This window comes from Mastomys coucha, unplaced genomic scaffold (assembly GCF_008632895.1).
Source record: "Mastomys coucha isolate ucsf_1 unplaced genomic scaffold, UCSF_Mcou_1 pScaffold8, whole genome shotgun sequence".
NCBI lineage: Eukaryota > Metazoa > Chordata > Mammalia > Rodentia > Muridae > Mastomys > Mastomys coucha.
The window spans coordinates 58,611,570-58,635,936 of NW_022196914.1; the positions used below are offsets into that span (position 1 = coordinate 58,611,570).

At 41.4% G+C, this 24,367-nt stretch overlaps 1 protein-coding gene across 4 annotated transcripts in view; it reads right to left on the minus strand.

The window, feature by feature from the left end:
* The window catches only part of Arhgef28 (Rho guanine nucleotide exchange factor 28), a 302,649-nt gene that overhangs the window by 75,856 nt on the left and 202,426 nt on the right, over window positions 1-24,367 (minus strand). For all 4 annotated transcript variants that reach the window (XM_031359805.1, XM_031359806.1, XM_031359807.1 and 1 more), the window contains 7 exons: window positions 23,091-23,212; window positions 20,084-20,364; window positions 14,640-14,844; window positions 11,423-11,534; window positions 7,415-7,457; window positions 4,367-4,490; window positions 3,966-4,098 (listed from right to left, as the gene is read on the minus strand). In XM_031359805.1, the coding sequence (XP_031215665.1) occupies window positions 3,966-4,098; window positions 4,367-4,490; window positions 7,415-7,457; window positions 11,423-11,534; window positions 14,640-14,844; window positions 20,084-20,364; window positions 23,091-23,212 (1,020 nt within the window). The remainder of the gene's footprint in view (window positions 1-3,965; window positions 4,099-4,366; window positions 4,491-7,414; window positions 7,458-11,422; window positions 11,535-14,639; window positions 14,845-20,083; window positions 20,365-23,090; window positions 23,213-24,367) is intronic.

The window sequence follows — 24,367 nt, forward strand, 5'->3', positions numbered from 1 at the left end:
TGATACAGGTGAACGCTGTCCAGTGTGGGTTCTGCAGCCAAACTCAAGTCCTCTGCAAAAGGGACATCTGCTCTTAGTCACCCAGCCCTCTCTCTAGCCTAAAAGTAAGCACGGACCCAGGCAAAAACAAAATAAAACAAAGCAAAAAAGCCCACTGGGCTCAATGATATACATTTGTAATCTCAGCACTTGGGAGATGAAGGCAGGGGCATCAGGAATTCCAAGTCAACCTTGGCTACATAGTAAGTTTGAGGATAGCCTGAGCTACGAGAGACCTTAGCACAACAAAACATAGGAAGGAAGGAAGAAAGGAAGAGCAGAAAGAAGCAAGGAAGGGGGATAGAATAGGAGGAAGAGAGAGTGGCTTTAAAGCCATTGTAAGTATACACAGAGAACTAAATCAAAGCATCGAATTGCTCCTGAGACAGCCAAGTCAATTCCTGAAATGCTCAGCCTACAATGTAAAAAAGAATGCAATAATGCAACAACTGGATATATTAACAGAGAGGAGAAGAAGGCTCACATAAGGAAGAAAAACTGTATTAAATTATGAGCTCTACACAGCCATAACACTATCATTAGTCGATATTAAAAGCCCTTATCTTGCCAAATCACAGGAAACAATAAAACCAAACAACACATGGTCCAAAGAGCTGAGCCAGACATCGAGGAAAACAGCCAGGAACTATCAAAGATATTTGGAAGCAGTAAAACTAAATGTAAATAAGAACAATCCTTCGTTATAAAACAAGATCTTTCCATTACATTAAGATTCTCTCAAGCTAAATTAAAGACACACACCCCAAGAATGAGACCCACAGAAACGGTTATGTGACAGACCAAGGAAAGGAACAAACAAGCGGAACACATTTGAGAGAAGCAGAACTCAATGCAGGAGACAGGAAAAGACATCAAAGTGAAGTAATATTGATTAAAGTTCATCCACAATGAACGCATGTCAGAGGGCCTGTTCACCAGATAATGTCACATCAAAGTATGTACAAGCACTAAGCCAGGTAGACATGAGAATACTACAGAACAGCAATGTCTGTGAACTGTTGGCAACTAGGAATCTAACAGAAAAAAATGACACTAAGATTTTGAGTACTTCTACAATGTGTTGCTCTACATCATATTTGTCTACAATAGTAGAGCTACTAACCCTTATGCCTAGATGATTAGATACCTAACACAGTAAGGACTGCCCATGTCCTAGCCTACTACCCAGCATCAAAATGTGATAGTAATCCAGGTTTAAGCCACCAATGCTCCCTTCCAAATGAAATTCTTGTAATTCCTCAAACTAATTCTAAAAACCACTGTGGTATAAAGAGAAGCAGCTAGTGTACACTTTAACTCACAACCTGGTTGTAGAATTTAATCTAAGGGGACTAATCAGCAGTGTAGACAGATCTGTGTGAAAACAAATGTTCATTTATGTTGTGAAAATATAGAAAAAGAAGTAAGTATGTTATGAGAAATAACTAAATACTCTTGATAATATCATCAAATGCAATCTCAGATCAAAGGCTAATGCAATGTTTTGGGGTTAGAAAAGACTATAAGTAATTAGTGGCTGATGGGTGAGGGGGATTATACATCCCCCGGGGGATAAACCTTCTAAGTGGCTACCCAATACTGCATGCTCAACCCTCAACACAAGAGCAACACTAGATGGACTCAGGTAGTATCTGTATATTTATATGTATATATATATGAATAGTTGTAAAAATAATAAGTAAAGAGAACAGAAAACAACAGAGAGAATGCACAAGAGTAGAGAAGAGCTTGGAAGTGGGGGAGGGGAGCAGTGGGGGCAGCAGGAGATGGCAGCAGGGAATTAAAGATGCTGAAGGTATATTATACACATGTACAGAGTGTCATCATGAAACCCATTGGTCTGAACAATGCTAAATGCTAATAAAATGATAAATTAACAGCAAAGCTTTTGCACATGGGAAAGTTTGAAATGATTCAACTTTCCATTCATGCTCTGTATCTTCTGTAAGTCTTTATACAGTTATTTTTTAAAGTGGTATTTGGTTTGACAGCTGAGCATGTCTACAGCACTTTCGGCAAATTCTAGCTTCCATCACAATGCTATCAACACCCACTTAGTGGACTCCACTGGAGTACGTCTTGCTTACACATCAGTTTGCCTTCGGAGTCATTAATTAAACATAAGTGTTAAGGGTCAGCTTTGTGTTGACACCAGTAGGGCCTGTGAAAAATTACTATGCCCTCCCTTTTCCCTTCAGTGAAAGAGACAGATGAGAAAACTGACATGGAAATACACCATAACACAGATGGTGGTAAATAACAGGATTTAATGATGAGAGAAATGGCAAGCCAGGAACAGGGTGGCCAGGCCTAGGAGGTGTTATCTGATGATCTACAGGGCTTACTGAAGGAAGAGCCTCAAAGCAGAAGGCCCTAAGACAGGGGCATGCTGTCTTGTGAGAAGAATGGTAAAGATGGCCGTGTGACCATCAAAGGAAGCAAGAGGAGAGAAGGGGAATGGACCAAGTCTTGTAGGGCTCTGAGGTCACTGCAAGTCTTGAGAAGTCACTTCAAGACATTAAAGATCCCCTCCCTCAGCAGATGCCATGAGACTAGGCTTGTGGTATGTCCTAGTTAGTTCTTCGTCAATTTGACTCCTCCATTGGGGAAATGCCTCCATCACATTGGCCTATAGGTATTTTTGTAATTAATGATTCATGTGCCATGGCTCAGCCCACTATAGGAAGTGCTACCACTGGATAGGAGGTTCTTGGTTATAGAACAAGCAAGGCAATCGAGCCACAGAGAACAAGTCACTAACAGTGTTCTTCCATGGCCTCTGTTTCAGTTCTGGCCCTTCCTCAGTGCCTGTCTTGGCTTTCCTCAATGATGGACTGTGAACAGGGTGTATCAAGTAAACGAACCCTTCTTTCTCTAGGTGCTTTTGGTTATGGTGGATTGAAGGCCAGGCTGGTCTAAGACTTTTCCTGAGGCCCTGATATATAGAGGAAGAACTTAGTCCCTTGTCTAAAACCAGGTACATGCTTGGCAAGGCCAGGAATGGCTTGAGCCAAGACCTTAGAGGAACTACAGTTTTCTGGTTCTTAAGAACTCATTTTCCCATCTTTTAGGGCTGTGGTTATTGGTCCCAGGGCTTTGCATACTCTGTCTTTGATGCCTTTGAAATATCCTTTGTTCCCATTATGTAACAATGCTTGATTAGCTTCCTGCTGACTTCTTCCCACGGTATTATAGCTTTCCGCTGACTGCTTCATTTCTCCCCTGCAAACTATACAAAAGATGCCTTATTTCTTAAGAAAGTTGCTTGGCTTAAGACAGAGCTTATGTAAGACCTCCTGATTTTCAAACTTTCCTGTTTTCTTTCTTTTCTGGTCCCCTGGTCCTTTCCGTCAGGAACCTGTCATTGAGGTCAATGGAGTTTATCACAGCCACAGAAAGCAAACATAAGGGGGCCAATTAGGATGGTGGCTTTAGGTGGTGAGAGCAGTGATGTATGACAAGTAGGTGAGTTTGAGATACACACTGGAAACAGAGTCAAGAGAGTTGCAGCTGTAGCATCCAAGAGAAAAGAAGTCATAAACAAATCCTTTAGCATCTTGTCATGGGTTATCTGTCTGAGGAGATGGGTGGATTGGCTTGCCAGCAAGCACCGAAATGGGACCAAGATCTCAGTTTTCAGCATGTAACATTCAAAAGCTGTAAAATATCCAAGTGGAGATGTCCAGCAAACAATGAGGTAGACAGGCTTAAACTTAAGAAAGTCATCAACTTGCACACAAATACCGAAGAATGACCAATATTGACCACTGCAAGGTAAATAGTTCTATGATATGTGAGGCCCTCAAGAGGAGAAGGTCTGTGCAAACATGCTTAGTGGTGGCTTTACCCTGGGGAGCTTACAGGACAGAGAGAGAACACATCACACATGGGACTCAAGGACTTACTGGCACACTGGAGTGACTCTTTCCCCAGGAGTGTTTTATCACAACCGGAACACTGCAGAACCCCGGAGAACGTTCCTGGGACAAACTGATGTCGACTCAGTTTTTCTTTGTCTTTAGTGTCCTTGTTTTTCATCTTCAGAAGCAGCAGTCATGATAGAGAAAATAGGAGGAAATGTAAAAAGAAAACAGTCGACATCAAATACTCTCACAGAACCCATGTGTCGATGTGAGCTGACCCCTGCTTGCCTTAATAATCCTAATGACCTGACAAGAATCCGTAAGAAGGGGCACACATGGTCAGAAGCAGGTGATCGAAGGGGAGCACACGCAGAAACTATGCCAACTGCTGAGGACGGAAGCTGCCTGCGCTCTACAGCAGATGGGCGCAGACACTCAATTACCTTCGATTTGTTCCGAGGGCTGGTCATCCTGTTCATGAGGAAGCTGAAAGTCCGGCTTACTTTGTACTTTTCAGACTCGGATTTGGCAGGAATGATGTATTCATCCCATTCTTCTTCCTGAATTCTACAAAGAAAGGACCCTGTGACCAGGCTTTACAGGACTGAAGGGGCACAAAGGACAGCGTGAGCATGTTTGTATGGACATCTATATGGGCGAGATTACATTTTGCTTTAGGCTTAAATGCCTCTAAAGAGAAAAACAGCAGCTTCTTAACTAAAACTGAGTCACACAGACGGATGAACAGGTGACTAGATCAAGCAACGCTAGCAACTACAGAACCTAGTGGTATGAGTAGTCATCATAATACTTGTGTCAACTTTTCTATACCCCTGAACATTTTACAGAAATGCTTGGGACATAGACTTTTCTAACCTTACCCTGAAAACACTCCTCCACCTGTTTAGCATGCCAACAGAAATCTCCTGAGACAGGGAAGCCGGACGGCTGACGCCATGAAAGCAGACTTGACTTATCTTGGGAACAGCGATGGTTTGCAGTAGTCAGGCATTTCCCTGCTTGATACCAGTCGAGAAACAGACTAGGCGCCTGCGGGCTCAGCCTGCCCCACTCAGCCAGGTGGTTGCAACTTGAGACTGTAGGCTGTAAGGAGCCGAGGTTACCCAGGCTACACCCTGGAGTAACTGAGCCATGATCACTCTTCTTTCCCTAGTCTGTGTAGCCATTCCTAGAAGGAACAGGCTGAACCATCTCCAATAAAATAAAAATTAACTCCTGGCTACTTAACTCTACTTCTATTCTCCACATCACAGAAGACTTTATCAATAAGCTATTAGTTTTATTTAAAAAATCTGTTAGGTTGACTATACTATACCATGTTCTTCAGAATGCTATGAAACTATGCCATCTAATCCGTAGCCCCAGAGCAGAGGAGATTTAAACCTTAAACCTAAGTGTTAACAAACCAACACTGTGTTACGGAGATAGAACCCACCCGACCTGGTGGAACAGTGGATAGCACAGGTGTGAGCCACTGTTGCATTATGGGAGCGGCGCTGCCTCTGTGCAAATGAAGGAGGTTGTTTCATTCTGTGTTTTAGCCAAATTCGACTGTGCGATGTTCCTCTAGCACTTAGCTGCTTTGGATAAGAACTAACTGAGCTTAAATAACTTTTACATTTATACAAGTCAGAAAAAGTTCTTTTCAACATTCCCAAACAAAAAATGTTCAATTTCTGGCATGAGGTTGGTGGAATTGCTCACCATAAAATCTTATAAACCCTATTATTCTTCAGAAACTCTCCTGATAGTTTTTTCAATAGGTCAACACATATTTCAAATGTGTTAGGAATATGGATCTTCAGATCGTAACTTTAATCAACTTTGCTGATAAACTATTCTTTTCAGTGAATTGATTTCTAGGATTAAAGTAAATTCCCACTATGCAAATTGAGGATCAATATAGTAGTACTTTCTTTAATGCTTAGATGTTTTAAAGATAATTTAATTAGATGTATTAATTTAAAATGGACAGTTGTTATAATGGTGATTTGTACTATATAATCATCAGGAAACTGGGAAAGTGGCTTGTCTGTTGCAATGAGCCTACAAGGTCTGGGATAAATCCCTTTCATGTGTCCTTTTTTTCAAAACCTGACTAGTCATTTAGAGAATCTCAAAGAAAGTGGCTCCTTTAATAAGTACCTACACAGTGGCCAAGGTAAAGCATCAAGTGTGGCTAAGGAGCCTCTTGACACATCTAATAAGGCACCAGTGATTGTGTCAAGGAGAAGGAAGACCTGCCCTCCTGGGTCCTCTAAGAGCACAGGTGAAAGGGGACAGAGAAAGAGAGAAGCAGAAGTGACCAGGAGTAAGACTTCCTACACACCTCATGCAGGTGACATTACTGTATGAGCTTGTGGCTTGACCAAGTGTTACACTGGCTCTTCTTATCTTACAACCTCCTAACAAAAAATATTTTTTTTTTTTTTTTTGTTTTTTGAGACAGGGTTTCTCTGTATAGCCCTGGCTGTCCTGGAACTCACTCTGTAGACCAGGCTGGCCTCGAACTCAGAAATCCACCTGCCTCTGCCTCCCAAGTGCTGGGATTAAAGGCGTGCGCCACCACCGCCCGGCCAAAAAATATTTTTAATTTAAAATAATCCTTAATAATCAGTCCACTATAAGAAATTGTTAGAAAGACGGGATTCCAAAGACAGTGAATTGGCAACCAAGATGGTTATCAAGTTAGTGTCCAGAATAGACTGCTTAAATATAAACTACTTAGAACAGCACAAGGCATGTACAGTCACCCAATGATTGTCAGTAACTACTGCCTTGTCTCTCAGCACCACCACCAGCAGCAGCATCTTTGTCACAATGCCATTTCTGTCACTTGTTCTACAATAACCCTGGGGCTACTTCTATGGGTGACTCATGCCAGCTAGGTACCCAAGGCAAACAGAACTTGGCCATCCCACGTGTAGCCTGGTCTCTTCCCAAGCTTGGCTATGGCACCAGCTTTACGTTCTAAGATACACAGCAGCTTGAACTTCAAGCCTCAGATCTACACAGTGATTAGAAGCCCAGCTCTCAGAAGGGAGCTCCCGCATCAAGCATACACTGCTAGGCAGAAATCCAGAGAGGGCAAGGGCAGGCGTGTTTAGGGGCTTTGTACAACAACGACCTGGGTAACTGCTGCTGGAGACAGTCTTCTTGTGTTAGAGTAGATCTGGAGAAAAACCTGCCACCTCTCAAGCTGGTGGTCCTCGCAGCCTCTCTAAATGTTCAAATTTGAACTGTTTGCAAACTGTAAGCATACCTAAAATGGAACCCTCCTGTCCCCAGCCCTGCAGCCTTGACCCCCGAGGATGGAAAACAGTCACCCGGATGACTACACTGAATCCAGAGAGAAAAAAATGGGTCTCGGGCAGCTTACTTCACAGAAATCTCTCACCAGCTATGGACACATAGGAAACGTGATGTACAGACATTTGCAAACCCTGCGGAAGTGGGAACCCTCCACATACCTTTTTTCTCCTGGTGGCTCCTGGAAACTATATGATCTCTGTTCTGGAAGACACGAAAAATTAAAAAGAGAGAAAAAAAAAGACAAGTTGTGATCACTTGTTAGTGTGAAATACTTATCATTTTTTACATTTTCAGTTAGAAAAAAACAAAAAAACCAGAAAACTGATCTTCTGCGTGGAAAGCTTTATTGCTTTCCCTGGCCTGGAGGGGAAGAGGTCAGTTTGATGACTTCAGGGACTGTGTTAGCATCAACAAAGGGAAACTGATAGTTTGCGAGCAGTACAGATGATTAATTGGCTAGTTTTGGATACTTCTCACTGAAACTTCAACACTTTTGTAACATTTATCCTCCCAAAACAGGGAATCAGTAACTGGCTGCTTTTCAGCAAAGCCCTAAGAAAGCCTTGTGGCCAGCGAGAAGAGTCTACCTCAATGCCTTGTAAAATCCTCAAGCGGTCCAATCATACATGCATTCTGTAGTTGGTGGGAAAGAAGAACCAGCCCTCCCATTGGCCTTGTGGGGCACAAGAGCAGGTTTTGCATACATAGTACAGAGTAACATACTATGTTTACATAGTAAACATATCCACTTACTATGGATGAAGGGAGACGCTGACTTAGACCCTGGGAGAGAGGAAGGGTGCCACTACTGAGGAGCACACCACCCACAGAGCAGGGCAATCCTTTACCAATGCAATGCAGAGTGGAGGGAGAGGCTGGGAGGTAGGGGCGGGGCTAGAGATGGGGGGAGGGGGGTGAGCCAGTTGCATACAAAGTGTAAATAAATATCCCCTGAATTCTTGTATATGATAGAAAGTCTACTCTGAGAAAATCAAAGGCTTTTATAGTCACTATAAAATGTTTTTCAAATTAAGTCATAGGTCTTATAAATAAATAGGGTGACATTCCAAGAAAATAAGAGAGCCAGCCAAGCTATCAACTTATAAAGTCCATTATAAAGAACCTAGTCACAAACTAATGGGATTCCATCCATCACTTTATAACAACTTTCAAAGTATGACATCACTCTACAAATTCTTTTTTTTTTTCTTCTTCTTGGTTTTTCAAGACAGGGTTTCTCTGTATAGCCCTGGCTGCCCTGGAACTCACTCTGTAGACCAGGCTGGCCTGGAACTCAGAAATCCACCTGCCTCTGCCTCCCAAGTGCCGGGATTAAAGGCGTGCGTCACCACTGCCCGTGCAAATTCTTAATGTAGACTGCACTTGGACTTCACAGTGAGTTTGTAGTTATTATTTCAATACTGACAACTTCCCATTCTACAGAAGTCCACAAGTACCAAAGGAAACTAAATAGCTGAACTTTAGTTTAAGAATACAAATGTTAAATACTAAAGTTGCTGCCATTAAACTCTCTAGTCAAAATATATTTTTTTTAAAAGAAAGCATGAGAAGTAATAGCAAGTAATCCTTCAGAATTAACAAGGAAGACAGAAGATGTCAAATAAGAACTAGAAAGAGTGGCTGGAGAGATGGCTCGGAGCTTTAACAGAGGCCTGGGATCTAGCTCCCAGCACTGGGATCCGGTGGCTCACAACTGTCTGGGTACCCACACAAATGTCGTGCATGCACATACACATGCCTACACATCTAAAAGAAATTAAATATAAATAAAAGATTTTCAAAGAATTAAAAGGGAGAGATGGCTCAGCAGTTAAGAGCACTGACTGCTCTTTCAGAGGTCCTGAGTTCAATTCCCAATACCCACATGGTGACTCAGAACCATCTGTAGCCCAGGAGATCTGACATTCTCTTCTGGCCTCTCAGGGCATGAAACATACACATGGTACACATACATGTATTCAAGCAAATCACATACATGCATACATACATATATACATATATTAATTAATTAAAAAGTTTTTTTAAAAGAATCAATAATAGTACAAATGAACCCTAAGTTAAGGGTCTGTATTATGCTTCATAAAAGGGAGCACCCCCTCTGGGGCAAAAGGAGATTTGGTGTCTCCTTAAATAAAGGAAATTTTAGTATTATTCAAAATTCATTAAGAGATAAGTAACGGCAACACAAACACCAGTTTACTTTTGATTCATTCTAGCAAACTAAACAAGAAGACACTTGCATGTGTCCTTGGACTAGACAAGCTTTCACACCTGTGGTTTGGTTTCACGAACACATGACTTCTTCTCCATCAGGAGGTACATTATCCTTTGTAGCCATATGGGTGTGACTGGCCCATAAATGGTATCAGTGGTGATGCTGGCAACTGTACAGTTTCTGTCTACTGGAACCCTCGTGTGTGTGTGTGTGTGTGTGTGTGTGTGTGTGTGTGTGTGTGTGTAGATGTTGTATTGTATTGTATTAAACTAATTCATCTGGTTCTAATTTTTACCTTCTGGATGGGTTCAAATAGCTCTATGTTCAATTACACTGTTTAAAGACAATCCTTTATTTATAGGCTAAACAAGCAACAAAGGAATTCATGTTGTTCTTTCTTTCAATTCAAATGCACAGACTTAAGTTTTTATTTCAAATTTGTAATGGAAGGTACTTTTTCCTTACTAAACAGTTGCCTTTCAGCCATCAAATGTCACTGATTTCAAAACTTCCAGGTCAGAGAAAGTTCTAATGGTGAGTCTCCAATACCATACACTATGTGGAAGATACCAGTATATGTTCCAAAGAGCAATAGTATGAGACTAAGCCACCAGCTAGGACAATTATTGGAAAAATGTCAAAGAAACATTAAAGAAACCAGAACCCAGGGTTGACGGGAGACCTGGAGATCCAAGAAAGACCCATGAAACAAAGGATGAGGGAGAGCAGAGCAAACTTATAATTTCTTGCCTCCACTTTAATTCTGAGAACTTTTAGAAACATTGATGACCAGTCTTCCTTCTCTGCTAATGATGTATCCCAGATGAAAGGGGGCGGACACCAAGCAGCACTTGCTGGGTGGCTCTTGCATCTTGTCTATCTTATTCATGCATCAGATCTTGCTGCAATAGCTGCATGTTCCACGTGATATCAAAAATGCGAAATGGTAATAAAACCAGAACAAAGGTAAGAAAGAGAAAAAAAGGAGAAGAGGAAGGGGAGTGTGAAGATTTCCTGTCTTAAATATTGCATGCTGGAAAGTGAAAGACCTGCAGCTTGCTGTTGGATGGCTCATGGAAAAAAGAAAACAAGGGTATTGTCTGATGTACTGGAAGTTTTTTTTTTTTTTTAAATTAAAATGCAGTTCACACAGACACAAACACTCCCAAATCAGCCTTTAAATATGACCACTACACAATAATCTGTGGGCAGGAAGTACAAAGTAATTAAGCTTTAAAGCAAAGTTTAAATTGTGGGCAGCAGATGAGAGCAGCTCTCAGTTTAACCCCACATCTCTCATCAGCTTTCTATTTTTAGAGACGAATTCACTTTTGAAAAATGAAACAGACTCTTCTAGTGGGAACCCTTTCTTGTAGCAACACTCTACTTTAATAAAAGTTTATTGTATAAAAGTTGTATTTCTGCTGTCTTACATTGCTGTTCTTCCTCCCAAGGCTGAGATCCTATTACTGGTGTTGTGAATATGTTGTTATTATTTCAATTCTCCCAAGTCCTGGGCTAAATATGGAAGGCCCTCTGTTCTGCCATGTTGTGCCTACCTCTGCAGAGCTGTCTCTCAGCACTGTACACATAGGATGAAAGTAATTCTCAGAATTTACTTTAATTAAATCCTCTAAGACCTTCAAAGTAATATGCCTAGAATCCATTCTTGTTTGCACCATCCCTGAAAGCAACATTTTATTAAAACAAGCAACACAGAAGTGAGCACAGAGGTACAATTTTATCAGAATTAAATCTATAACTTGACCGATGTCCCGCGAGGAAAAGATTCAACCAAGCTTAGGAAATCCGGTTGTGGAGGTAGGATTGGAACTCGCCTGCAGCTCCTTCGCATTTTACGTACTTGGACGAGCTGGATGTCTGCTCTGGAACTGAATGAGTTTGAAGTCAGATGGCAGACAGGGCTTACCTTCACTGGAACTGCACACTGTGAAGTCGCGCACTAGCCGGGATTTTCCTGAAGAGATTTTGGGTGATGAGCAGGAGTAGGAGCGTGATCGGATCCCAGAAAGCAAGGACTCCTAGAAAAGGCCATGGCATTACCGAATCACTGTCACTGAATAAAACCACAACCCACACATTTTATCCATGCTGTTATTCATTTGTCCTGGGGATAGAACCCGGGGCCTTGTGCATGACAGGCAAAGCCTGTATCACTGGGTCTCAGATCATGCTCTACAGCTAGTTTTGAGACATGGTCTTCCTAAGTTACCCCGGGGTAGCAAAGAGCTTGGGATAGTCTGTCTACATCTCCCATGTAGCTGGGTTAAGAGAGCTGTACCCCAACATTGTATGCATGATCTCAATTATTTGTTCTGTTTGCCTCTCCAAACTTCTTTAGTGTCCTCCTTCTTATTTAATGCTTTGATAAACTCAAGCTTTGTAGACAAGTTCTCAATAGTTCTCATACATGTAAAAGAATACCTGTGAGCCATTTCAACAACTTGGTTAAAAATGAGAAAATTAAGTCATATAACTTTTCCTCTGAGTGTCCAACTATGGCTTTAATTTGTTTTTAATGTGGATTATTACTTTTTTGCTCATTTATACTTTGGCATTCAGACGAAATTCCATACTAACTGAGATCTCGATCCTTAAGCAATTTTAAAAGGTAAAGAAATAGCTACTTCTAATTATAAGAGCGTTTACACTTTCGAAGAGCTGTTTATAGTTTTAGGTGTAGCCTCTAGGGGCAGACCTTGTGAATCCTGTTCACCTGGGCACATTGGTTAATATACTTTACAAGTTTACTTCCCAGAGTGATGCTATCAATGATTTATAGGATTTTAAAATCATTCTTTTTAAATGACCCACCATTTTGTTCCTATTTTCCAACTGCATGTTATTTCTAATATATTTGTAATATATATATATATATATATATATATATATATATATATATATATGATGACAAGATAACTAAAGCATTGTTTTCTTACATGTTCTGGAAATTTTAGAGGAATATGCAATAGAAATTCATTAAAGCCCTTTAGGATGGTATCTAACTCCTCTCCCGCAGAGGCCTTAGCATTGATCATGCCCATGTATCTCTGAGTTATTACTTATGGGGTTAAGGGAAAGTGATGCAGAATTCTTTACTAAAATGAAGGCATCACAAAGCACGCTGTGTGGGAGCTGGTCTTGCCTATTCTTCCTGAGAGAAAACACATGGTCCCTGGGCAGCCTTTGGTTAAAGGGCTCAGCCTTTGGTTAAAGGTTCAAAGGACCTAGGCTGAGCTGCTTCATCTGGGTGCACCTACTGGGGCCTCAGGCTGAGTGGATGCTGCTGGTACTCTAACCCCAGCAGGGAATGGACCACGGCCTCAGGCTGAGTGGATGCTGCTGGTACTCTAACCCCAGCAGGGAATGGACCACGGAGGGCCTCCTGATGCCATCCTCTTCACTTATGCCATGCACAGTCACCACTGTTCATGACAGTGGAACTCTGGAAACTGTCCTAGACCTTTTGGCAAAGTTATGCTGGCAGTTACAGAGGCAAAGCCAGCTGTGCTTTATAGGACAGACTCTTTCTGTGAACATGAATATGAAATTGCTTCCAAAGAGCTGTCTTTCATTTGGGGGAATGATAAGGTCTTCACGTTCCATTCAAACCTCAAAACTAGCTAGTATTAACACACAATCAGATCTACTGTTTTCTTGAATAATATTCATCCCCTCATCTATTCTCTTTACTCAGAATTATAGTAGGCTGTTCAGGCTCAAAAGATAAAGTTAGATCTCCACACTGCAGAGGGAAAAGGATTCAGTACTCACCTGGTCAAAACTCTGATTCTTTCAAACAATAAAATAAAAGTTACTAATCTTAGATGGACTATGAAAAACTTCAGTGTTGCTGGGCGGTGGTGGCGCACACCTTTAAGCCCAGCACTTGGGAGGCAGAGACAGGCAGATTTCTGAGTTTGAGGCCAGCCTGGTCTACAGAGAGTTCCAGGACAGCCAGGGATATACAAAGAAATTCTGTCTCGAAAAACCAAAAAGAAAAAGGAAAAACTTCAATGTTTTGTACACACACACACATACACAAATATATATATTATATATATATATATATATGATATATATCAAACCATTTTTATATTTACAGGATATATTGCAAAATGCAAGGTATTATTATCCTAACCATGTGTTCCTGATAGAACTGTGGCATTTCACACACCGTTTTACAGTAGTGAATACAATTTAAGAACAAAATGAGTGGATAGTAATAAAACTCTAATAGAAAAAACTAGATATATTCAAGCAGAAGGCGTTCCTTTGAAAAGCTGAATTAAAGTATTTATTTTAAACACACACACACAAATGAATGAAGCTTGTGAAATTTTCAAGAAGAGTAGAACTTCAAAATGGCAAAGTAACTGACAGTGGAGGCTAGATCAGTAAGCCAGAACACCTAGCACTTGAACCCAGTTCTGGCAGTTTTCCTCCCTCTGCCTCAGGAAGGAGAACAGGAATATTATATGAAACGGGAGCATTTCCCATGTATGTAAAAATGGTGCTACTCCTTGTGAGTTGGTGTGACCCTCCTCCAGCTTAGAACTGGTTCTTTCAGACCTTGCCTTCCCACAAATTGCCACGCCATTCTCTAAGCTCCTGCAAATAGCCACGCCTCTCTCCAACTTCCTGCTAATAGCCACGCCTCTCTCCACGTTCCTGGAAGTCCTGCCTCCAGAGACTGAAGATTCTTCATCTTCAGTCTGATTGGGCCATGAGTTGCTGACGGACGGACTGGGGGAGGGGGTTTTCTCTACTTACCTGCTTGTAACAAAGAGAGTTCAATAATGATGGAGGACTGAAGGCACACTATGTCTGGGTCTCATTTTTTAACCCCTTCCCGCATTCCGGTTCCCTTAATTTTTCACAGGCTCTAACTCCCATTCCAGAAGACCCGTTCCTGTGTGGAAGTTGGTAACACCAACCAACTGCTGGAAGCGTTGTACAAATCAAACTAGAGTCATGGACATTAAAAATCAGGTATCCCGGGTGTCTACCCAGACACATATTTCTTTTGTAGGAAGAAAGACAGAATCTGCTCTGCAGGTAGAGATGGACGCACTGAGAACACATCCGGTGTTTCCTATACGCAGAACAAGCACTGAGGAGCTTACCTTTGAATGCAGAGTACTGGACAGAGAAAGCGATTCAGTCCTGGAGATATTGCAATCTGGTTCAGTGCTGGTTTCAAAGGAATCCAGTTCATCCCCACTTGGGACCCCAGTTCTTGGGGAACTCTGAGATCCCACATCATAGCAGATCGGGGACTCAGAATGTCCTTCCCCTTCACTGTCGGCAACCAGGGCATCCAGGCTAGAACTAAAGCATGAAATAAACCACTCAGTGAGCAGACAGACTGACTGACTGACTGACAGACACACTGGTTTTCACTTTTCTGCATTCAGGCTTCTCTCACTGGAGTGAAATGCATTGAGTGGTTATGTGACTTCTCACTGACAGACAGACAGACAGACAGATAGACACTGGTTTTTACTTTTCTGCATTCAGGCTTCTCTCACTGGAGTGATACGCATTGAGTGATCATGTAACTTCTCACTGACAGACAGACAGACAGACACTGATTTTCACTTTTCTGCATTCAGGCTTCTCTCACTGGAGTGATATGCATTGAGTGATCATGTACTTTTCACCGATGCTGCTTTTTATACTTTTTTCCATCCAAATCTCTTTTGAGACGAACATTTTTACTGTGGTTTTCCTCTTTTCTTTGTGTGTACATGCATGTGCCTCAAACACATATATAGACAACAGAGGACAATGTGCAACAGAGGACAATTCTCTTCTACAACTATGTGGAAACTGGGGGTCAAATTCAGGTCATCATGCTTGGCAGCAAGCACCCCTACTTGCTCTGAACTGTCTTGTCAGCCCTTTAATCACAAGTCTATGTGTTCCCAAGTGGATATTCCTACCTAGCAACAGTCTCTTCGATTACTTTACAAAAGCAGGTTCGATACTGGCAACCTCACTATTTTGTTTTGTAAATGCCATTATCATCGGCCCTACATAGCTATTCTTCATATTCTGAACATGCCAATGATACCGAGCCACAGGCCTGCATGCACAGCACCCTCTGGGTGGTGACATGGGGAAGTTGCAGTTGACATCCCTCCCTACATCTGGAGAGCCAGGAGGGCAGAGGTGAGCATATGGAGAAACAGTGAAGTGCTCACCTAGATAGGACAAGGGTCAGAAATAAGTCACCCATGAAGCCTCAAGCCTGTCACATGAGACAATCATCTCTGGAGTTAAAGACTCTGTCTCAAAAAGACGTAAAGATTCTGCCTGATTACAACTTTTTTCTTCCTATTTAACTTTCATAACCATAACATCAGAGGACAGAATGCAACTGTCCACTTTCAAGGTTCAGTTCCTTATAACATTTACATTTTAAGCCACTCCACCAAGCATCAAGGCCATGGGTGGTCATGGATGACCACAGGTACATTAACATGAGATGTATTTTTTAGTATATTTTCTTGGCTGTTTCAGTGATATAAGATGAGGTTTGCATCCAACACAATACTGGAAAATCATCTTATTAGGACTGCAAACAACAGAAGATGAAAATTTGAATGGCCCAATTTGGTTTGTCTTTTTTAAAACAAGGAATATTGATTATGTAAATTAAATGACTCTCAGACAGAGTTCTTACTCTGTGCTTATAATTTAAACCTCAGATAAGCTTCTACCCCTGAGTTAGTCCCTGGGCACAGGAAGGCCCTTGGAAACCTTTTAGTAGCTGCAGGCCATGGTCAGCACCATGCAGGGGTCCAAGGCTCCTCTTTCAAGAACTGATTGTAATCTTTTCCTTAGGGTGGAGCAGAAGAGAGATCTGGAGGTCTGCTTCTACTTCACTTATTTTGACACCCAAATTTCTTAGAATCAGTTGTAGTCTTTTTTAATGAAAAAAATGAAGCTTGGTATAAAGAAAATATCCCTGAAAAATGTTATTGGTTTGGAGTTATAGTAAATTATAGTTATTTCAAGGTTCTATGTGGTTTCCTGACACACAAACAGTCTATGATTGGAAGAATAGATACATCAGAGCTAGCTGAGTATGTTTTCAGCTATGGTCTTTGTACCATAGCTAACTCAGAGGTAGAAATGGACTCTGTCAGTGTGCAGTAATGTCCTACTATAGGTACACTGCCTTCCAGTTACAGTGCAGGTGTCTCCATCTCTGTGCATACTCCCTGGATGCTCCAATATTATGTTACTTTCAGCACTAGGAAACAGTGACAACTCTTCTCCATCTAAGTCACATTAGACTGTGACTCCTCTTTGCTAAACAGTTAACTAAAGACACTGGAAGGCTGGACTGCACTCTTTAAGGTTGCCTATAGACCTTACGGTCACAGCCCATTGATGGGATGTAAGGTGGATGCACTATGATCAGGATTTTCCTTTACAGTAACATAAAGTATAAGTTACCAGAATACATTCCATAAGCCATTGTATAAAACTGTTTAATTTATTTACCAGTGGATTATGAAACAGAAAAGGGTTTGAGGCATGTGAGTTTTAAAATCAAACCAATGGTTATTTCCCATCAGCTAAGTTTTTGTTACTTAATATTTTAAAATAGGTATTCCATGGCTTATTTTTCTTCTTGACTTCTCAAAAAGAGCTACGGACTCTAAGTAATATTATCACTACATCCTATACATATGAAATTGTTGGGTTTTTCAGAAAGTTAACTTTTATGGTAAACAGTCATAGAAAGACAAGGACTCGAATAAATAAGATACAGAGTGTGAATGTTCTGTCACAAGAATTCCAGCCACACAGGCCACGCCTCTGTGACAGGAGTTGCTCTGATAGCATACCACTAAGGGTAGACTAGGAGTGACAGACACTTTCCACCTCCCCTGAGCTAGAGCTGCCACAGGAGATGACCTGGCCTCTGCTAAACTACCACGGTGGAAAACAGAGGGATTAAAAGGCACCCAGCTACACGACTGAAACATCAGCTCACATTCTGGCCGATAATGTGAAATCTACAGTGTGTTGATTTTCTGCCACCATGGATATGCTGTGTTCCCAGTTTGAAAGGAACGAAAGGGAACGTTATTTTATAATACCTTGACGAAAACTGAGAAATAACTGTGAAAACGAATAACCTATCTACAGGTTATTTGCCCCAGGGTAAATTTTAATCATAATTTGTTATCATCTCCTTAGGGAAAGTAAGTTGACTGTGGCCAACACGCTGTTACCTGAAGACACCCATTTCTTTGCTAGTAGGATCTCAGACTGGTTCAGGTGCCATGGTAAACCCACACTTCCCAAAATTGTTAGTGTGGCCGCAATGTTTTTCCTGCTTCCTGTTCATCTTTTCTACAAGCCTGTACATCCTTTGTGCACAGAGGTAGGATTCATTCTGTGAGCTAGTGCTGTCCTGCTACGCTAGGGAAAATCCTCTGTAGCATTTAGATATAGCATAGGCAGAGAGCCGTGGCATCTGGATTTGTGTGTGTGGCCCCATCAAACATGGCTGTAGCCCTCAGGAAATGGAGGATTCTTCTTAGTTAACTTTGTCCCTGTACCATTTACACTTTCGACTGTGTGGTCCCTAAGTTCTTTTTCCATTAGAAGTTCCTGTCTCTCGTGCTATTGCTCACTTGGTAAATTTCGCTACGTGGTTAGTGTCTCTCAGGCTACACACTCCCATGGTAGCAGCCACTTTAGGAATGGAGCTGTGTAGTAAGCTCAAGGCTAAAAAGGAGTATCTTCAGCCCTCAGTCTCCCTGCCACCATTCCTGCATCTCTCAAGGTAGAGAGAGTGTGCAAAAGTGGCTAGCCTGTGGAAGCGGTCTGACGGAGGTGTCCTCAGCAGAACAGCTTCTCCTTCCTCCTCCGAGTAACTGTATGTATGTGTGTTGGCAGGTGGGTGGATAGAGAAACATTTGATATTACTGTGTAGTCCAGGCTCACCTTGAACTTGTAATCTTCCTACTGCTGCCCCCTGAGTGCTGGCTTAGTTTTTCTGATATTCTAAAAAAAAAAAGTCTATCTGTAGCAAGAGAATTTTTTGAATTCCCAGAACAAGAACATGAAAATACAAATTTGAAATTCTGGGAATGTTTTTATAAGGAAAACAGAATAACCATTTGTATCTTCTCTGCCTTATATGACTCAGCTGTCTCTTTAAACAAACAATTTCTTGCAATCGATCGCGGGGCACTTAACATATCCAAAAGATTCTGCCAGGATGTATTAAGTGGCACACAGTTTAATCTACTTTTGCAGAACTGCGGAGTCAGGCCTACACTGTCGGATTCTTATCCCCAGCACATACAACCCCTCAAAACCTATATTACAATCGAAAATAGCCACTCTCTGCCATCTGTAAACTGTAAGATAAACTACAAGCATAAAGTAAAGACTTTAGGACTTATCGTCAAAATAACCTTTTATATCAATACTTGGCACTTAAGAATAAACTCAGTTTGTAGATCCATATAAAATCCAGTCCAATGGGTAGTGTCCACTGACAGCTGGTCCCCTCCCTGCCTCCTCTTCTTGATTGACTACAGCTCTGCTGATTATCTGTTCATCTACAGGCATGTTCATTTCTAAACATTTACATACACATGCACATGTTTATGTGCTATGTACACCTCATAACTTCACATGTGAAGATGAACGTAGAATCTCAGGGTTAGGACATAAGAGAAAAAAGTACCAGCCCCCAAGGAAAGTGGAGACTGGCTTATTCGTTAAAGAAAATGAACACATAGACATAGATAGCACAAATACATACACACATACATATGTCATCGTGGCATGCACAACAGCATTTTTTTAATGTCATTTTATGTATACCAGAAAAAAATAAATCCTTTATGAGCCACCCAAATTGAAACACGAATGTTCACCAGTCCATAGAAAGCCTGTCTGGTCCCCTCCACCCCAGCTCTTTCTCTCACTAGTTCTAGCTCTTGAATTTAGGGATTTTCCCTCTCTTCAATCTCTTCTTTCACTTTATAACTGATCACACATGCAATAAATTGTCTTATTTACATTCTGTAAAATTAAGTCTACAGCTTATGTGTTTTTTCAACCTCATGCTTCTGAGATGCATATTATATATACACATATTTAATTCATTTCCTTGACTGTATAGTATTACATTTATACAATTTAAAACTACATATAACTAGATATCTAATCCCCAACTGAGCTATTTCTTACTGTTACAAACACTAATATACTGGCCTACTGGTAAACACTAGTAACAATGTCAAATCATTTCGCAACATTGTTACACAATGCTCAGGGCTCTCAGCTGCCATTGTATTTGTGTCACCAAACAATGTCAGACTTTTCTATTTCTACTAATACTCAGCATCCTGGTTTTCCTCTACTGTGTTTTTGTTGGCTTTTTAAAAAATCTTACTTTCAAATCAATAAATACAGAAAATTTAAAGGGAGGCAACATTTTGATATAGACATAAAAGTGATGGGGGCAATTTTTAAAATGAAAAATTCTCCCCAGTTTCCTGTAGGCTTCCTCCAGAACAAAGCGTCTTACCTTCTTTTCTTGAGATGACTCTGCTCCTTTTCAAATCCATGGAGACCAAAAGAAAGGTTCAAGTTGGGAGTGCGAGAACTGGATGGTGACACACAGAACTGCAGAGCTGCAGCATCCAGGGTCCCCTCACCATCCTCACTGAGTGCACGCGGGCAGAGACTGGTGTCAGGAGGAAGGGCATGCATGCAAGCCTGAGGCCCCAGAGTGGACCTCATGGACTGGTGGCTATTATGGGCGGACAGTCCCTCTATGTTTATATAGTTGATGTCTAAATCGCCAACCTGGATGTTGGAAGAGAACATTTTGTCATTTGCTTGATGATAAATGCAGGAAGGATTGGTTTTAGTAAAAGCAACAAACCCCCCAGAGATGACATGTCTTCACTACATTTATCTTTTGCAGCAAATGAGACTCTAAGAGTAGGTAGGCTAAGGTGATAGACTTCAGCTGGTGAAGTGTTGAGGGCCTGCATTCTAGTCGCTAAAACATGTAAAAGCTGGGCATGGAGGTGTGTGTCTGTGACCCCGACAACAGGAGGACAGAGACAAGGATGCCTGCAATTTGCTGTGCAGCCCCACACGACAGCTCATCTCAACTGCACAAGTTCAGCAATCCTTCGCTGTGTTTATTCAACGGGGCTTCCTGCAGTCTCTTTTTCCTATTTGTTTTGTATTACTAAAGCCAACGTGCCTCTCACCTAAAGTATTCACAAACAAAAATTATACCTCAACTTCATCTTTGTTTTTTTTTTTTTCAATTTTAGTGCATTTGTAGAACATTGTGAAGACAGCTTCCTCACATAAAGTTGAAACATTCGCAATAGTTGGGGTAAATGGAAGTAGGGTTAATAATCTGTCCAGTGAGGCTTAGAGCAAGACGGAATAAAGACTTGAAAAGTCCACTGAAATTATGGGGATAATAAAATAAAATAAAATAAAATAAAATAAAATAAAAATCTCTTTAAGACCAGACCATGACCACAACAATTATCTTGCATGTTAAAAACTATAAAACTCTGATGAAAGAATTCTAAAAAGACATAGAGAAATGCAGATACCCTTGCGATTACAGGTTAAAAGAGCTGTTGTCCTCTGACCTCCATGTTTGACTGTGGCTTATACACACCTGGACTCACAAACATAATACACACACACACACACACACACACACACTGAGAGAGAGAAACAGTAAAAGAGAGAGAGAGGGAGAAGGAGGAGGGAGAGGGAGACAGAGAGGAGGGGAGAGGGAAATAGGGGAGAGAGGAGGGGAGAGGGAGACAGGAGAGAGAGAGAGAGAGGGAAAGAAAGAGAAGTCATTGTTATCTCCCTCCTTCTCCCTCCCCATTCCCCCTCTTAACATACAAAGCTCTTAAAGTTTCCAAAGAGGAGTCCCTAACAGCCACCATGCACATGAAGAGACACCTACTAACACCAGTCATCATGGAAATGCAAATCAAAACCACAGCGAAGTATCACGTTAAAGCTGTCACCAAGTCACCTCAAGGCAGTAGAAGAGATTTAAAGAGGGGGACAGAGAAGAGAGCTCTGGCACGGATATAAACTAGCAGGGCAATCAGTGAAAACACCAGAGAGATTCCTTAAAAAACTCAAAATATAACAACCATACCGTGTAGAAGCCCCACTTCTGGGTATACATCCAAGGGAAATACAACCGCTGTCCTCAGGAACTATCTCTACTCTCATGTGCACAGAAGCATTATTCACAGCTTCACAACACATCACCTTGTATAGTTGAGTGCATTTCAGTAACTATCCCCCAACAGAGCTAGGAAATAAACCTTCTATATTATCACAAATATAACAAATCTTACATGTAAATATCCATGTAACTATGGCTAATACACACAGTCTAACCATCTCGAACCCCGAAGAGCTCAGTCCAGACTCCAACCTGATATCTGTAGCTACAGCTCACATTCAGGGGGCTTATGTCAAGCAAGCTGTTGTTAAGAGTTAGTTATCAGTTCTGATATGTTGATTTCTCCACCATTTTGAATCTACCCCAGCCTCTGTCATGTTACCGTGTATTTAGTGTCACACTGACTCGTGACACTAGAACAGAAGAGCAGGACACCCAGCTACAGTCTGAAACAGAGATCTACTGGACAAGAAAAATGGTAAAATACCTCAATGGGCAGTTAGTGTGTGCATGTACACACGCACACATGTGTCTATGGCATGTCTAAATGGAGAGTACTTTAAGGTAGCAGAAAAAAGCAGGATTTTCATATCATCAAAGTTATCCAAGAAAATCCCTTAAGATTCTGCCAAATTAGGATGTGAAAAAAATTCACATTAATAATATTATTTAATTTTATAAATATTTATAAATACAAAAAGCTTCAAGATAGCCAGGTTGAAGAATAAATCCAAATTAAGTAAAGCTGGTAAACCTAAGCTCTCTGCTTTGAGCTTAAGCCCACAAGTCTCCGTTGGGAAAGGAACGGAGAAAGTCTGAATGTCCCAGCTTCTTCATGACCAGACACTGTTCTATCTGCACATCAAAGTTATACATTCCCAACATACATCAGCTGGCATGCTATGAGGATTAAAGATAATTTATGTGACCTCATTAGATGGAGTGGGACCAGGTATCTATGTGTTCATTACTACCTGGTAGATTTAAACACATATTCTCTCTCTCTCTCTCTCTCTCTCTCTCTCTCTCTCTCTCTCTCTCTCTCTCTCTCTCACACACACACACACACACACACACACACACACAGAGAGAGAGAGAGAGAAAGAGAGAGAGAGAGGAAGGGAGGGAGGGAGGGAAAGACAGATGAGAGAGCGTGAGTGTGTCTGAGCATGCTGAAAGGTTATGTGAGTGATATTGGTAGCACATCACCATTTCCTGGTTGGCTTCACCAAGGAGTTTTCTCATCCCTTTCCCCCACCACGCCCCCACTATACTCCCTTTCTCTCAGGGCTTCCCTTTTATTCTGGGAAGTGATTCAAATACCCCTGGTCACCTCAGCATGCTGTACCTGATCAATCACCATACAGTTAGCGTAGACCTCATCGCCCCCATTCAGCACATCAGAGAGCTGGCCTGCAGCAAGGGACACTGGGGCATGCTTGGATTTTTTGAGGCCATCAAAGGAGTGATCTAGAAGAAATGAACAATGAACAGGACTGAGAAATTATGAAATATGAGCAATTTGTCTTACAGCCAAGTTTTACCTTCTTAGCCGAACAAACGCTACCACCCCCCAAAAGTGCATTTTTTACATGGTACTTTCTGACTTCATACCTTAAGACATATGGTACAAGTACCTTCACTTCTACACCTAGACCTTCTTTGTTATCAAGAACTTAAATAGTTCTAGACAGTGGGAAAAATTAGAGGGGCATTTTTTCAAATAAATGTGGAATAAATATTAATCTATAACAAAAAAATAGTTCTAGACAGGTACATATGAGTACTGCAAGCATAGATTCCCCCTTCATAAAAGACCCTTAAATCCCCACACATTGAACCCAACTCTGTGTTCTTTACTAAGAACCTGGAAACATTAGTCAGTATCACACTTCTCAAGTATGCGACAGGTTCAGACTGGATGAGTTCCTAAGATCCAAAGATAGCAGGGAACCCAGCAATGGTGGCGCTGGATTACCCATAAGCCCTCGCAGGTGGTTTTTTCTGTTAGTTTGAATCACAGAGATGAGTTTTCTAACTTCTGTGGTTTCAGTTTTGCTCCAAATAGTAAATGCACCTCAGAGCGGGGCCCTGGAGAGTTGAGATGCTACTGGATCTGCAGAGAGCACAGGGTTGAAGGTGATAAAGCCTGTGCCAGCAGAGCCCGCCTTCCTGTGCCTGGCTTGTTGACTCAGTCCCCAGACACCCTTGTGGAGTCTCCCCATCTGTAAAAGGAGGCTAACAGCACTCTTTCCTCGTGGGCTGAATAAGATGAGTCTGGAGACATATAGCAGCTGACAGGAAGTGCTCTGCTAACATGATATGTTTCTGTTATTAATGTGTGCTGTCATTATTACGGTCTTTAATCATAATCAATATGAAGTAGGAGGATAATGAAACTAGCCATAGTATTGTGTCTGTAAGTGGCTTTAACGGGCAGATACGTAGTGTATCCACAGTGTTGCCTAGCAAGTTTTCTTGAATGGATACAAAAGGGAAAGAACAGAGTTGGATGTGGTAGGACATTCCCTCAAACTCAGCATACAGGCAGACACAGGTAGATCTCTGAGTTTAGGCTAGCCTGGTCTACATGGCAAGTTCTAGGCCAGCCAGGACTACATAACA